Raw genomic sequence first — 16,909 nt, 5'->3', positions numbered from 1 at the left:
TTCCCCCTACACTGTGAAGGAGAGAAACCTCAGGGGCTCACTCATTACCCTTAACGAAGACGGAGCTGAACTGATTGATGGGTTTAACTTGTGGTTCATTTCGGTTTGGCACGGTTGAGAGAGAGATGACGGATGCCTTTCCTTCTGTGCAAGGCAAGGTTGTGTGCACACTTGTAACCTTTACAGAAGATGCAAAGAAATGGGATGGTACCATCAGCAGCTGAAGACTTCACAGGAGTGTAGAAGGCGGAAAGTTTGGTAAACTAGACCTGACCAACTGGGTATTAAAAATATATTAAAAATAAAGCTAGAAAAATAAAGAAAAAAAAGATATTAAAATACTCTGAAAGTATGCACTTTCACAAGGTAAACTCACTTTAAGCATAGCACCATCACGACTTATTTATTTATTTATTACATTTATATACCGCCCCATAGCCGAAGCTCTCTGGGCGGTTTACCAAAGTTAAAAACAAGACTTCTGCTGCCCCTGATGTTAAACACATCAATTTGGGAATAAGCACCATTTTGTTAAAAAAAAAAGGATAATATCTTGGAAAAGTAAAAATAAAATAAAATGAGCATCTGTAACCATATACATGCCCAGATAGCTGCCCCCAGGATAGGAAAAGATTTTTGTTGTTGTTTTTAAAGGAGAACGATGCTGTGGTAAAGTGATTTGTGAGTGGCCATGCGCACCAAGGCGGCCATTTTGTGAGAGCACCCACAATACTTTTTCAAAATTCCAAATGTGCCCACTGACCCAAATGTTTCATGGCCTCTGGTCTACCTTTACTATATCAGTATCAGTATCCATTCACAATGACAACAATGAACTAGCCAGGCTGCAAGATACCAAGTTTCCTCTCTTCCATGCTCCAACCTAACCATATCTCACAGCTCCCAGTGAAGTATAGAAGAAAGAAATCACCCTCCTCTTTCTATTTTATATTTTGCAAATGTTTCAAATTATTATTAATTGGTTTTAGATTCAGGCAATTTCAAGCTATGAAAGCACCAGGGCTCCGGAGATTTAAAACCTGACACTGTGTTGGCTGCAGATCAAGAGTTTCTTGCTTTACAGAAAGATGGATGGGGTGGGAAGTTTGTTTAAATTAATTCTGGGACTAAAACTAAAAAAAAAAGTGTCTGGAAATTGCCCAAAGGACCATGCTCCACAAACTCCTAAGAGTCCTTCTTCAAAAAATCGTTACCTGTTCTGAGGTTTAGAGATATGGCAAAGTATACTAGCATTGCCAAAAAAAAAGTGCTTTCTGGGAAAAGTCTTGTACTTATAACAGCTATTTACTGATCAAACGTCAGCAGTGGAGGCTTCTTGCGGCCTGCAAAGGCAGCAACTGTTTCATCTGATGAATGTCTGCCTGTCATGCAGTTGTTAGTGGGGAGATGAACTTTATGGCCCTTCTGGGCTGAACAGAAATGCTTAGGTGACACTCACAGACATCTCAGAATTCTTAGGAAACCTACAAATGAACTCCAAAGCTGAAATTCGGTATACATATAATTCAAGATGGCACAAATCATGGAAGAAAAATAATAACAATAATAATTTGTACAGCTCTCCCTCAAGACAGGGAACACAATTGCACCACAAAAAGCTTTGAGGCCTCCTCCTTCAGTGAGTCCGCTTTCTCGTCATTGGCACCAGCTTCTCCCGGTCCTCATCCTCTTCCTCATCATGGCTATCACTTGCCCGTTTGGCAACCAGAGAGCCAGGGAGCAAGTGGGCAGCAACATCTGGTTGACCTCCTCCTCACCACTGCTGTAGTCCAGGCCCGAATGAGAGGCAAGTGAACAAGCAGGTTGCAAAGGTGAATAAGAGGAGTGACTCCCAAGGATTCTTGTCAGTAAGTCCCTGCTGGGGTGTGGTCCCTGGGCAGGTCCCCAATCATGCCTACCCTTGATGCCTTGATCTCAAAATGGAAGACCAGAAGCATGCCCCCAAATAATAGTTGCAAACACCCTAGGTAGAAAGCTGAAATTTGGCATGCACTTAGCTGAATATACTCCCATTTGTGGCCTGAAAATTGAGGTACCCTTGCTGCACAGGATGTGTGTGTGTGTGTGTGTGTGTGTGTGTTAGCTACTCAAATGCTGGAAAGAGTGAGCAAGCAAGTCCTTCAAAAATTGTTTTAGAAAAGAGGCAGCCTTACTCATTCTTTTTATCACCTTTAAAGCCCTACATGGTTTGGGTCCAGGCTACCTGCGGGATCGCCTTCTCCCATACAATCCCACTCAGGTCCTCTGGGAAGAACCTACTTCAGCCAGCCAAAATTAGGCTGACAGGTATCCCCAGAGGACCTTCTCTTCTGCTGCTCCCAGACTCTGGAATGGCCTGCCGGAGGAGACTCGTCAACTTAACAGTCTACTAGCATTCAAGAAAGCTATAAAGACTGATCCCTTCTGGCAGGCCTATCCAGTGGAATTTTAGGATGCTTTTAGGATGCTTTTTGGGATGTTTTAACTATATATACTATGTTTTTAATCAGTATTTTATGTATTTTATACTTAATGTTGTTCCCCAGCTCGATCAAAATGGAGAAGCAGGTAAGAAATATATTATTATTATTATTATTATTATTATTATTATTATTATTATTATTATTATCATCTTTTTGAGTAGTGGTGCAGTTAGAGCTACATTAGTGCTCCAGGCTTGGATGATACAAGTGTGTTGTGTGTGTATGTAGGGAACTCAGCCTCTAAATAATGTGTATACGTGTTTTATTTTTAAACACATTGAATAATTTTAAAATTTTATAAAATGACATGGCGCAGGAGTGGGAACATAACAGACCATGTAACAGACACCATCCAATAGGTACTTGTCACACTGGCAAAAACATTGCCCATTATAATGCACTAGCTTGCATTGAGTGGTGATGGTGGGTGGGGGGAGCATCACTTTTTCCCAGCAACTCAGTATTGCGGCCTGAGTATTGGGGAAATGTGATTTACTCGCAACGTAGGTGCTGGATGGAAGAAAGACATTTTTGAGCCTGCACAGCTCAGCAGTGGAAGTTGTTTGTTTGTTTGTTTGTTTTAAAGCTTTTAAAAGGCCTTCATAGAATCATAGAATAGCAGAGTTGGAAGGGGCCTACAAGGCCATCGAGTCCAACCCCCTGCTCAATGCAGGAATCCACCCTAAAGCATCCCTGACAGATGGTTGTCCAGCTGCCTCTTGAAGGCCTCTAGTGTGGGAGAGCCCACAACCTCCCTAGGAAATTGGTTCCATTGTCATACTGCTCTAACAGTCAGGAAATTTTTCCTGATGTCCAGCCGGAATCTGGCTTGCTGTAACTTGAGCCCGTTATTCCGTGTCCTGCACCCTGGGAGGATCGAGAAGAGATCCTGGCCCTCCTCTGTGTGACAACCTTTCAAGTATTTGAAGAGTGCTAACATGCCTTTTAAGTATTTGAAGAGTGTTATCATAAGCCACAAGGTGGCAGCTGAGGGATAGTTCATATACCAAGAGTCTGAGCGAGATTATCCATGAAGAAAAAGCCATTCTGCAGGGGTAAGGTGTACACTTTGCATGCAGAAGTTCCCAGATTAAATCCCTGGCATCTCCAGGGAAAAGGATCAGGTAGAAGGCGAGATGGAAGAGAGAGCCGCTGTCAGTCAGAGCATACAATGCCAGTGGGGGCTGCGGGTTCCGATTCCAGTGAGTCTCTGAATCCATTCTGGGTTTTAGTCCGGACCTGCCAGAACGCTAATGGTGCTATCCAAGGTGCTGAACCACAACCATAGGCTCCAGCACCGTGGATAGTTCCTTTAGCATCCTGGCTGGTTCTCGCTAAAACTCAGCGTGGATTCACAGCTCCTCAGCTCCATTGGAAAGAGCCACCACCTTACACTGGACAATGCTAGAATAGATGGGCCATTGACCTGATAGAAGGCACCTTCCTATGAACTATAAAGGACCACTGATGGGAAGTGTAGGCCAAAACATCTAGAGAGGCAGGAGTTGCGCCCCCCCCCCCACTGCCCTGGCTTCAAAGCAACAATATCATTAAAGAAAACTTTTTTGCCCCCCCTTTAAAGCCACCTAAGTCAGTGGCCACCCCCACATCTTGTAGCAGTGGGCTGCAGAAGTGAAATATGGGTTGTACATAGATGCAAATCTGGGACATGCACCACTCATTTGCAGAGTAAAAGGGTGCTATCTATTTTTATTGATTCGTTTTCCTCTTTAAGGCGGACGCCTACACTGAGCAGAGGGTTGGACTTGATGTCCTCATAGGACCCTTCAAACTCTATTATTCTACGATTCTATCGATGATGATGATGATGATGATGATGAGAAGAAGAAGAAGAAGAAGAAGAAGAATTATGGATTGTAAACCTCTTTGGGACAGAGACCTATACTCTCGCATTTTGTAAGAAGCAACACACATGGGTACCTAATAATTTTATATATTTTGTTGTCTTTGTCCACAGCTCCTTATAAATAATTATTTTATTAATTATTATTATTACTATTATTATTAACATTATTTAAATGCATTATTATTATTATTATTATTATTATTTTAAATTCTGAACTCCTTGGGGGCAGGGACTTTGTACTTTGCAAGGAGCCATGGAAAATAATAATAATAATAATAATAATAATAATAATAATAATAATAATAATAATATTTCAGCCGCTGATCCCTGATTGGCTCCCAAATCCACCGCCGCCTGTCCTTCAAACCTGCCGTTGGGCGGGAGGGTGCGATTAACCCCGCCCCCTCGCCTGAGAAAATGGCGCCTCGCCCACCGACCTTCCTTTTTCCCTCACAGCGGGCTCCGCCCTTTCATTTTGCGGCGCTGCCTGGAAGCGCGCGATTGCGCGTGCGCAGCATTGTTTTTCTCCCCCTTCCCTCCCTCCCTCTTCTTCGCCGCGGCGCTTGACGCCAAGGACGGGGTTTGTCCGCCAAAGGCCGCCGTAGCCCGGCTCCTCCCCCTTTTGCCCTCGGTGCATCTCTGGACGGCGGCGTGTCGCGGCGCGTGGCCGATTCGCGCGCGTGCCTCTCTGTGAGGGGAAGCCAGCGAAGGAGGGAAACGAGGAGTCGCAGTCGCCGCGCGGGCGCGCGCAAACCAGCCAGCTAGCTCGCCCGCTCGCCTCAGCCCCGCTGCCTTTCTCTCTCCCCTCACCGCACCGCCGACCCCCTTCCTCCTCCGGCCTCCTCAGCCATGTTGGCAGCCGCTCAGCTCCTCCGCTGCTGCGCCGCCGCCGCCGCGCCCGCCTTCCGCACCCTGGCCCCGAGGGCGTCCCCCGCAGGTGAGTGGCTGACGGGTGGGCCTCCTCCTCGCCGCCCCCCGGGCTTCCCTGTCCTGCCTGCCGCCGGTGCCGGCTCTTCCCCTCCCAGGCCGCGCCGTGTCCTTGCCGTGACCCTGTTGCCTGGGGAGCCACTCGAGGGGAGGCTGCCTCTGCGGCCCGGGGCCCAGCCTGGCCCTACCCGGGCTCGCCTTCCTCTCAGGCCCCTCCAGCGCCGCCTCACACCGCCTCCTCTCTCCGGCCCGGCTCTTTGGGGTCGGCGTGAGAGGAGACCCGCAGTCATTGAATTGGGGGCGGAGAGAGAGAGAGAGAGAAGCGTCAGCTGCCCACCTCAGGGCCCGCCTCACCGGTCCTCTCTTACCTTCCGAGCCCACAACGGCCCTGTGAGGTAGGCGAGGCGGAGAGGGGGGCTGTGACCTTGGGCCACGAGCGCAGCTCGGCCACGCAGGCGGGAGGGAGCGAGGGAACGGCGGGGGTGTCAGGGCCGGATCCCCGGCCGCGCTAAAGCCGCCTTCCCGGGGTGACCTGGCCTCACCCGCCCTTCCTTCCCGGTGTTTCCGTTTGCTTTGGCAGGAAGGTGACATTGAAAGGGCGACTGGCTGATTCCAGGAGAGAGGAGGGTGGGACGGAGGCTAAGCTGGCTGAAGGCCGGGCAAAGAGAGAGCGCTCCGCAGGGTCACCAGGGCCCAACAATGTCATTTAGAGAGGGGTGGTTGGGTGTTTTTTTTTTTAATTAAGCGTTTTTCTGCATTGTTGGGGTTCATCTCTCCCCCACCCTTCCTTGAATCAGTCTGTCACCGTTTTCATTTTGAATTGGCGATGGTGGTGATGATGATTTGTACCCCACCTTTTTTGCTCAATGCTGGGCCTCAAGGCAGCGCTTCTCCCCACCTCCCAGCCTGGTCTGATCTGAAATACATTTTCCTCTCCCTTCCTCCTTCTTAATTTTCCTTTTTGTTTGAACCTGTGCTTTCCATTCCTCCGGGAAATAACCCGGTGTTGTTAAGGACAGGAACGATGAGCATTTGTAGGTGAATTGCATTATTCTTCTTTCTACCAGGAAATGCTTTTAGGTGGTACCTTCCTTTTGTAGGCCCTACAGCAATTGCTAGGCTTTTTTAAAAAACCAAAAAATACCCCACAAAACAGGCTGTTGTAGCTGGCCCTACATTTTCTCCTATTGCCAAGGAAACAAAGTTCATTGTGTGACCTTGGGTCAGTCACTCGCTCTCAGTCCTAACATATTGCACAGGTACAATGCGATGGACGATCATGTATGGCACCCTGAGTTCCTTGAAGGGAGAATGTGATAAATACATTGTAAACACTTCTTTCTCCCATGTCTATGCACGTCTGCTCGGAAGTAGGTTCCATTACAATCAATAGGGCTTATTCCCAGGTAAGTGGGTATAGGATTGCCTTCTTAAATGCTCAATATTAACCTGCCTTTTTCTGCTTTTCCATTTTTCTACTTTGCACATGAAGTGCTGAACCAATTGCAAAGCCTTTTAAGATTTTATGGGTGCATGGCCAAATATTTTTACCATCTCACTTGTAATTCTCTAACGGTGAAATTGAAAGCAACATTATCAGGCCAGAAGGCCACACCCAACCCTGCATGTACACAGTAGATGATGAGGAAGAGCAGCTTTAAAGAAACTGTTACTAGCAGTTGAAAGGGCGTTCCTCCTTGGTGCTGTGTAACTTTAATCTGCCTTTAGTTTCCTTATGACAGCACGTAGTCATGTTTTTCAAGCCCCAGCCTTTAGTTGAAGAGGCTGTCACAAACCTCCCCTAAGGGACTTTACCCTGTTTTGCTCAGTCTTGTGTGTTCTGATTTTCTTTTTTTTAAAAAAAAAATCTCTAGGATTTATCACAGAATTTTCTACCACCAAACTGTAATAAGCTATTCCCTGCTCCAAGGTACAAATCACCCTTGTATAAGAGGATGCATCCAAAGTGTTGATCTTTCACTCCTACCTGTCTCTGTGTAGTTTTTTCCCCCATGCTTGTTCAGTAGCTACTACCCTTCGGACTAGTAGCATTATTTGAACGTCTAGGCACATGGGGTATAACTGAACTTGTCGAAATATACCAGTTTACAGCATTTTATTTATTTATTTTATTTATTTGTTGCATTTATATTAGGCATGTACTCCGCTCCAATTAGAAGCGTAGAAGCAGGAGTGAATTGGCCTGCTCCGCCTTGCCCAGAGGTGGAGTAGAAGCGGACCGGGGACCCATAGAAGCACGGCGAAGAGAAGCGGCCATACGCGGAGCGCTTCTCTTTTCGTGGACCGATCCGATCGCCATTTTGAAACATTTCGCCCATAGGATTGCATTGCGGAAAAGAAAGGGGGATAACTGTGTTGTTTTTGAAGCTATCTTTCTGAAAATTCTTGTGCTTAGAGAGTCGTGGATGGGGGTCATTTTGAGCCTACTCTCCGCTCTCTGCGTGGTGCGGTTTGCGTGCTAGAATTTTTTTAAAAGTATGGTAAAGGCGGGAAAAAGGTTACCTGTTTCGATTGCTGAGGGGCAGAGTCAACTCCCGGTCATGATCACATGATCCCAAAGTTGGAGGAGGGGATAGGCAAAACGGGTAACTTGGGATTCTGGGAACTTCTCTTTCTTAGTCTGAACGGACTTTTCCCAGTGTTTTTTAAAACAGTAGCCCCACCAAATGCACAAACACAACCTGAAATCATATACTAAGCCAATAATAAGAGAGCACTGCTACCCACCCTAACTTTGGGGAACAACTGAAAAGATGTGGTGCAAGGGGATGAGCTCCCCTAGGGCATGCCATGTGGACGTGCCCCCACTCTCTCCTGTACTTGGAGGGCTATCAGAGCCCTCCAAAGAGAGTAAAGCAATGCCTATCATGAGTTGAAGTGAGAGCTTTACTCCTTAGTATAGCTCTCGTGGTGGAGCAATGGCTTTCATGAGTTGAACTGACAGCGTTGCTTCTTAAAAGACTGGTCACTAGGACCAGTCAAATTGGCAGCTGCTTCCCCCTCCCCTGGGCACGTCCCCCTATTACTGGTAAAAGACAGATATAGCCCTTTAAAAAAAGTTCTTCTTGTTGTTTATTCAGCAACACTGCTGCTTTTAATTCCACCCCTCCTTCGTTTATTTATTTATTTATTCCATTTTATATGCATTACTGGCTTATCCTTGGCTCACTTCCTTATGCCCCCAGAAATGTCTGCTGCCTGCCTGCCTTCCCTCCCTCCTCCCCTGCCCGCCTCGCAGGGATGTTGTGTGTGTCTGGCTTTGACTCAGGGGAGAAGTCCTTCCTGTGCTCAATTAGACTTTTGGAAGTTCCAAATCCATTTTTCAAGTGTGGAAGAAGATTCATAGGTTTATCTCTACTCCCCAATTCATGGCATGTTGGGATTTCCTTTGAAATGGCCCCATTGAGATGTCTGCAGGTTTAAGCCCCTCCAAAAAACAGGGGATGATGGGATTGCCTTGTACCTTGGCATGATTGTGAGTCTAGATGGCATCTGTGAGTGTGCTCACTTCCCTTTTTTTTATCTGTCCAAATGTCAGAGAACAGTCCATGTCTGCAAATGGGGTGCCCGATATTCATAAATTCCTCAAAAATCAGGGAATGATGGGACTGCCTTGAGTCTGGGCGTGCGTGTGTATCCCTGGATAAGCTATCATGGTGGCGAGTTTGAGGTTTTTAACGTGCACATTGACGGAGCTATCGAAAGGGGTGTGAATGGGGTGCCCGATTTTCATAAATTCCCCAGAAATCAGAGGATGATGGGATTGCCTTGAGTCTTGGCGTGCGTGTGTATACCTCCATGAGGTGTCATGGTGCCAAACTTGAGGTTTCTAACTTTCACAGAAAAAAAGTTGTATACTTTTTTAGCTTAATGCAAGCCTATGGGGTGGGGGGAGAAACGGAGCTCCGCAGCGGAGCGGACATGGGTGGAGCGGGGGTGGAGCGAAGCGGCCCGATCCGCAAATCGCAGATCTGGAAGAGAAGTGGAGCGGGGGGTCCATGCACACCCCTAATTTATATCCCACCTTTTTTCCTCCAAGAACCCAAGGGGGCGTACATAATCCTCTCCATTTTTATCCTCACAACAACAACCCTGTGAAGTAGGTTGGGCTGAGAGTCTGTGACTGGCCCAAAGTCACCCAGTGGGTTTCCATGGTCAAGTGGGGACTAGAACCCGGATCTCCCGACTCCCAGTCCAACACTTTAGCCACTACACCACATTTTGCAAAGTTATGTATTCATAAACAATTTGCACAGGCCGTCGGAAAAAGTATTGTAGCACCGTGAAAGCTAACACATCTATTATGGCTTATAACTTCTCTATTCTGACTTGCATTGTGGGAAGTTCACTGAGCTGGCTGAAAGTTAGCCTTCAACTGGGTTCTTCCAGTTGTGTGTTGTGTTTGGCAAGACCGTGAGTGCAACAAGCTCCCTGGAGCCACTTCTGTTTTCTGGATGGTAACTCTTTAGTGTGCTCTCATGGCAATTTTAAGATCCATCCTTAATTCCCAATAGCTGGTTATTAGAAAGTATCCAAGCAGCGGTTCCTCTATCACAGTGCTGCTATGTCATAAATGTCAACATGCCTACCAACTCAGTAGGCAGTGATGCTAAAACTATAAGAAAAATAGGATGGAGCCAAATTAATAATAGCAGTGAAGTTGCAAAGAACTGGTTGGCCACTGTGTGAACAGAGTGCTGGACCAGATGGACCCTTGGTCTGATCCAGCATGGTACTACTTATGTTCTTAATGGATTTAACAAAATCTGTACATCCCTAATCATATTTTAACTCATTGTCCTGCAGAGTTGAATTACTTAAGAGAACTGAAATGTTGAATTGAATAGCAGCAAACGAAGTAATTCCAAAGTCTCATTTAAGCATGATTTAATGCATTTAAAAATAGACAAATTATACAAAATAGCCATCAAATGACAGTATTCTTACATGTTGTATTAAGTAAAATATGAATTTGTAATCTAGACACAGAAGTTTGTCTTGACACTACATTATCTTTGGATCTTGTTGCCTCCAGATATTCATTCAATCCAGTTACTCCCACACTTTAAAATGTGCCTTGACATATCTGTTTTCTCATGCCTTTTCTGTTTAAGTGAGATTTTAATTTAGCATCTTTTTTTCCATTGCCTTCCTTTTCTCTTTTCTTCCCCTCACTTGTCTTTTTAGCTTGCGAGCTGGGTTTTGTTGTTGGTGGGTCTATAGACAGAGGCTAGTCTAAGCTTTTACTCTGTACAGAATTTGTCTTTTGGATGTTTAAGAAGTAGCAGTAATAGTAACAGTCTGTCCAGCATCTATTCTTAAACATTTACGAATAGATTCCCCCCAATGGTATCAAACTAGCTGTTGTAAATTGCAGTCCCATACACACTGATTTGAAGGAAGGAAGTCCCATTAAGCTCCATTGAGTTTACGTCTGAGTAGACATATATAAGTTTGTACTGTCAGCCTTGGAAATAAGCCCACAGTAATTACACACACACTTTTTTGTTAGTCTGCTTCTGCACAGAATACAATTGCAACCAATTTACCCAGATATCTTGCTTTTTATTCACTGTGATTCATCCTTGCACAGTGGAGCTGGTGGGTGTTGTTGAGTCAAAGGCTGTAGAGGTGAGGGAGTAGGCAGCCAGCAAGCCCTGATTCTGGTGGCCCATATAAAAAAATATGTTTTTGCCTGCATACAGTTCCTTGTTGTATATGGCTGCCAGGCAAGTATTTCTGTACAAGGCTGCACTACTTCATAACCTTGAAGCAATAAATTGCTTTCCCATTTGGCCTTTATTTGCTGAGCCATAAACTGCCATCATCTTAATACATTTCCATCATCATACATTTTTTAGGTGCAGAGGATCTGTTCATTGTTCTTGAACTTGTCCACAAAATAACATTGTAATAAACCTGAGACTTTCTATGTAAAAGCTTAGAGATATTTTTAATATATGAAAGTTGAGTACTATCTACAAATGAATTATTGGACTGTGGAAACATGACTCTTCTGAAGGGAGAGTAAATTAGGTTTTGCGTGACTTATCTTACTTTGAACATTGAAAGTACATTGCTGTAGCATTGCTAACCAGTACTATGGGATAGATTTTCCACTGCTTGCCTGCTGACACGTGTAAGCATGCCCTTCTTCTGCCAGGCAGTGGGTAAGGTTAATTACCAAATTCCCCCAGCTAGGTGCATTCTGCAGACTGTTGTGATCACTACCAGCTTTAGTGCATGGTTCTCTACTGGGAGAGGGTGTACTGCCATAATATTTCACTATATTTTCCTTGACTGGGAAGCGTAGTGCACTGAGGCAACAGTAGGCTGGGGCTGACCTGGTTGGGCAGGCAGCTGAACTCAACAATTGTCCTTGCATAGCAAAGTGGCAACCGGACTTTGGTAAGCAGGAAATTACGTTACTGGGCTGGGCTTCTGGTTTTCATGTCTCAACAACTTTCATGTCTATACCTGCTGTGATGCAGCTTTACCCTTGAACTCTTAACATCATTCTCTTCTCTCTCTTCCTTATTTTTCTCACACAGTGGTATTGCCTGTACGCTGCTATTCTCATGGGGTGCAAGAGTCAGATGAAGAGTTCGATGCTCGCTGGGTGACATATTTCAACAAACCAGATATTGATGCCTGGGAGCTTAGGAAAGGTAAGGCTGAGAGGGAATATTTATTTATTTATTTATTTATTACATATTTATACTGCCCAACCGTCTAGGCTCTCAGGGCAGTTTACAATTAAAACCATAAAATCCAATTTAAAACTTTAAAATCACATGAAACCAAAATAAGTTACAGTCCAGGGAAGGCTTGTTTAAAAAGAGACGTTTTTAGGAGGCGTTTAAAAGTTATTATATTTTCCGCCTCCCAAAGCGCAAGGGGGAGGGTTTTCCAGAGGGTGGGTGCCTCTACAGAGAAGGCCTGCTTCAAGGTTCTTCATGGCGAAAAGCATAGGAACCCTACACGGCTCAGTGGTGGTGCTGCTACCACAAGCAAGCATTTCTGGAAGGCAGCTCTGGTGTTTGTGCCCAGCAGTTTGTACTGTTCGTTTTCAAACCCTGTCCAAAGTTACACTGGTCTTAATGATACTATGTCAAAATAATAGATCTTTGTTGTGTTGTTACCCTGCCTCATTCACAGAGTTTTATTTTGGTGGGGGGGAGTGGGGGAGTGTCCAGACAGCATTGTCTTCCACTGGTAAAAAAAAAAACCCTCATCTTTTCCCACCGCTGTTTCCATCCTTTTTGTCACCATATAAAATCCATTAAGGGGAAAAACACGGAATAGCTGCACAGTAGCTTCTAACTGGTAGCACTACGAGCGTTCATTCTGGTAACACTGTGAATGAATTAAAATCATAAATCGCTTTGACTGTTAGATAAATTTGCAATCTTCTATTAAAGTAAAAGGGCTGGAGCTAAAGAACAAAGCGAGAATTCTGTAGGTAGATTTAGTAAGTTTATAGAAGAAAATGTGTCTTTAGACATGAAAGCAGAATGACATATTTTCCTGGGTGGCTCTTCTTAGGAGCAGAGGTTAACCAGCAATGAATAGCTTAATAAGTAACTAACTTTTCCAAAAACTTCCCATGTCTGAGGGGCAGGCAGGAAACACAATATTCACACACAAAATTTCGTTGGGACTAAAATGTTTGAGTGAACGTTAAAAAAATTCAAAGTAATAAATGCAAGCTTCTTTGGTGGAATTTGGGATTAAATAAAGATAAGAGAATCAAAACCTCTATCATCAAAATGATGGGAGATTAGATTTTTCTGCTGATTTTTTAATCTTGAATTTAAGCAGCATGTCATGTTGGCAGTTATATGTACTGTAATAATACGCAGTGATAGTGCAAGAAAATAGAAACCTGCTCAGTATAGGAAGAGTTCAATTAGGTAAAAAAATAAACTGTCCTGGGATGCTTTATATATTCAGAAATACCATGAATGCTGGGAAGAGGGGTGGAATCTCTATGGCATATTTAAGCCTGTAAAAAAAATTAATATACTCAAATCGTCCTTCATTCTGACAGGTATGAACACACTGGTTGGTTATGACCTGGTTCCAGAACCAAAAATCATTGATGCTGCTTTGAGGGCATGCAGACGACTAAATGACTTTGCCAGTGCAGTCCGTATCTTAGAAGTTGTAAAGGTCAGTGAAAGGGCAGTGAATGTGAGAGATGCCAACATCCTGATTCTGGGTTGTTGTTTTTGTTGTTTGCAGTAGTGTGTATATTGGGGTTCATGGCTCTTGCCGGTGGTCTAAGAAGTGCCTTGTTGGACCAGCTTTGAGAGACTTATAAAGCTACCTTGCCCTGAGCCAAGCCAACCTTATTTTGTCAGTATTGCCTATTCTGACTGGCAGTGGCTTTTGTAAGTATATAGCCTAGGTCTCTCTAGTCCTGTTAACCTCGAGATACTTTTCACAGGGGATGCCAGGCACTGGACCTGGAACCTCTAGGATACAAAGCATGTGTGTGTTTTTACCCCCTCTGAGGTATGGCCCCTCTGGCCAACTTTCCCTCTTTGCCTTTCTCTACATGCAGTGCAATCCTATCAGATATAAGCCCCATTAAGTTCAGTGGGACTCTATTCCACCTGAATATAAGTTTGTGGCCTTATACAGCCATTTCTGCCAGCAAGTTGTATTTCGAAGCAGTACATTCTGCTTTATTAACTCTTCATCAAATGCTTATCTCCTGTATATTTAAAAATGCATGAAAGTTTTTGTTTGAATGAACCTATGACCTCTGAAGGATTAATGCTTTCAGTCTTTGTTATAAGTCTTTCTTGGTTTTGCTAGATATTTTGTGCCTTTTTTAAAAAAAAAGTGAATTGATTTTGTGGTCTGTTTTACTTAGGACAAAGCAGGGCCTCACAAGGAAATATACCCATATGTTATCCAGGAACTTAGACCAACTTTGAATGAATTGGGAATCTCAACTCCAGAGGAACTTGGCCTGGACAAAGTGTAAACTTGATTGGTAAGGGAACAAATGGTAGTCAGTTGTTAAAGGATGTTTCAAAGAATTTAGAAAATAGATTTGTATGATGGAGAGGCATTTTGGTGTATGCCTGCAGCATGCCTAGGTTGCTTGACATACCCCAAACAGCTCACACCCTGTCTTGTGGCTCCAGTACCTACATTGCCTGAGGAATTCAAAATGTGTTAAAGGGGGGAAAACACCTGTAAATTCCCTGGGTTCACTCAGTTTTTTCTTGTGGGCCACACTTCATTTACTTAAAATACTGTTCCCTTGCATTTAGTCTAAAAAGATTAGAGAAAAGCACAGTAGACCTCTCTCAGATACCATGAAGTCAGGCCCCATATTTTTTAATCAGATTTGAACACAGTGTAGTAATTTTGCTGTGTGTTTAACTGCCTCTTCACAACGAGGTGAATTTCCCCTGCTGTCATATTTCTGAGCTAACAGGGTTACGCAAGCTTAATGCCGCTGCTCTGTTAATGGGGCAGCATTAGAGACTGTGCAGGCTTTAATAGGGCAGTGCAATGGAAGTTGTATGTTTAATGGCAATATATGTGGCACTTAAAGGAATAGCCTTTTAACCTACAGGAAAAAATTGCAGAACTACTGCTTAGTGTCATGATAGTGGGGAGGGGGACAAAGAAGCAGCACTACAGATGAAGCTAGCTGGATTCCCCTAAATTATTTGCAGTTCTGCTCAAGGTTGAATTTGCTTTGACAATAAAAACTATTCCTTCCCAAGTAATCATATTGGAAAGGTGTCCTTTGGAGGGAGAAAGGCGGTTGTTGTTGTTTTTGAAACATGAAGGATATGAGCTGCTTTTCTAATGCTGTGTTGGTTATAATGAGCCAGAACCTCAACCGGTGTATTCACTGGCAGAAACTTCACCATTATCCACTGCTTGGGTACCATCTACTGTGTAATCTATGTAAACACTAGAATCATGCAGATTTTGAGTGAAACATTCACATAATCTTGATACAGGAACTTGAATTGGAACTGGGTTTTGTTAGTTCTGTCTTTCCTTCCAAGTCAATCATGAATGTAATGTCTATGTGAAAGACATTGAAGCTCACATCCTCTGTGCTGTGGAGATGGCTTACCAAAAACACAGTCGTTTCCTATTTAAAGAGCAAAGACGAGGTATCAAAAGTTACGAAACCAAGTATTGAAGGATTGCTGAAAAATATTAAGTGTGTTGGAAATAGTTCCAAAGAAAGGGTTTATTTCTTTAGAATGTATGTATGTTTGAGGAGTGGGGAAAATACCAAGATGTCACAGGGCTGGGGTAGAAAATGGCAGTCCCTTGGTGGTCTCTTTTAACCTCTCTGTGCAGCAGGCTATTCTTATGCAGCTGCCCAGCATGTGCATTGAAGCATGGCTTTGGGAGAGATTTATTTATTTATTTCTTACATTTATATACTGCCCCATAGCTGGAGCTCTCTGGGCAGTTTACAAAAAGATGGAGAGCTTGAAAAGAGGGCAGACATTCCTGAACTAATCCTCAATGTTTGTTCTCTTCCAGATGAGCTTCCGATGGGTTTATTGTTAATGCTACCTGATTGTACAACAATTGCCTGGATACAGACATTATAATATTACCTATTTGAAATTACTTCTTCCTTTTTGTTGAGTCCTGGAATATGTATTGTGAAGCTGGACCTAATAATAAAGGGGAACTGGTTTGAACTGAGCTTAGTAGCCTGAGTGATTATATAAAGTGTTATTTCCCAAGACAAAAGTGAGTAAACATGGATTATTGAGCTACATACACTTAAACCACTGAATCCCTCTGAGTTCATGCACAAAAATGATTGAAATTAGTCTCCAGAATTTTGCAACATAACGTGGGATTCCACCACTTCAAGATGTTGACACTTATAAATGACGTTCCAATTTTTGCCACCTAAGCATTGATCCACATTAAGGGCACGGAATAATTTTTATCATTATATGCATATAGGGTGGTATAGAAATACAAAAAATGAAATGAATATATTCCAAAATACTGTTTCAGTGCTTGAAACACCAGTTGGACAGAGATTATCTTCCTGGCCTTTGCACAGGACTCTATATTATGCTACTAGAAAAACAGAATCAGGCAAACTTAATCTGTGAAATGTTTATAGAGAAATCTTTTTCTAGGCACACTTTTTGGCTGTGCATACACACACAAGTACACTTCATCTTAAGATAGTTGCATTTGACACCCTGATGCATCATCTGGAATGAGCAAGAAGGCCCATGAGAAGCAATACATGCAACTGTCTTATAATGAAGTGGTTCTTTATGTCTCAGTTGAGACGAGTTCCCTGCCAATCTCTCTAAACAAGGGAAAGGTGTGATTTTGGCCAGATGGGCTGCTGCTCACTGCATAGAGGCAATTGTCATTCTTAATATATTGCTTTACATAATCAAGAGCAAGGAACACAAATGTTATGAATTTAACTTCAATGGCATTGGGAAGTTTGTGTTTGAGAGAAATAGAGGTTCCTTATGGGAGAGGACTTGTACCTGGAAAAAGAAACCTAATCTTTTCATCATAACTTCTCCATATTCCATAGCATGAAGCTCTTTAATCTTAGTCCAGTTGTTGTTTGCAA

At 43.7% G+C, this 16,909-nt stretch overlaps 1 protein-coding gene across 1 annotated transcript; it reads left to right on the top strand.

The window, feature by feature from the left end:
- Nucleotides 1–4,975: 4,975 nt before the first annotated feature.
- On the top strand, nucleotides 4,976–15,999 carry LOC134409577 (cytochrome c oxidase subunit 5A, mitochondrial). The gene is made up of 5 exons (XM_063142361.1): nucleotides 4,976–5,287; nucleotides 11,850–11,966; nucleotides 13,349–13,470; nucleotides 14,180–14,302; nucleotides 15,832–15,999. The coding sequence occupies exons 1-4, from the start codon at nucleotides 5,200–5,202 to the stop codon at nucleotides 14,291–14,293; spliced, it is 441 nt and encodes a 146-aa protein (XP_062998431.1). The 5' UTR covers nucleotides 4,976–5,199; the 3' UTR covers nucleotides 14,294–14,302; nucleotides 15,832–15,999.
- Nucleotides 16,000–16,909: the final 910 nt, after the last annotated feature.

The sequence above is a fragment of the Elgaria multicarinata genome, chromosome 16 (assembly GCF_023053635.1).
Source record: "Elgaria multicarinata webbii isolate HBS135686 ecotype San Diego chromosome 16, rElgMul1.1.pri, whole genome shotgun sequence".
In the NCBI taxonomy this organism is placed as follows: Eukaryota; Metazoa; Chordata; class Lepidosauria; order Squamata; family Anguidae; genus Elgaria; species Elgaria multicarinata.
The sequence above is the reverse complement of the archived record's forward strand: the minus strand, read 5'-3'. Positions and strand labels throughout refer to the sequence as shown.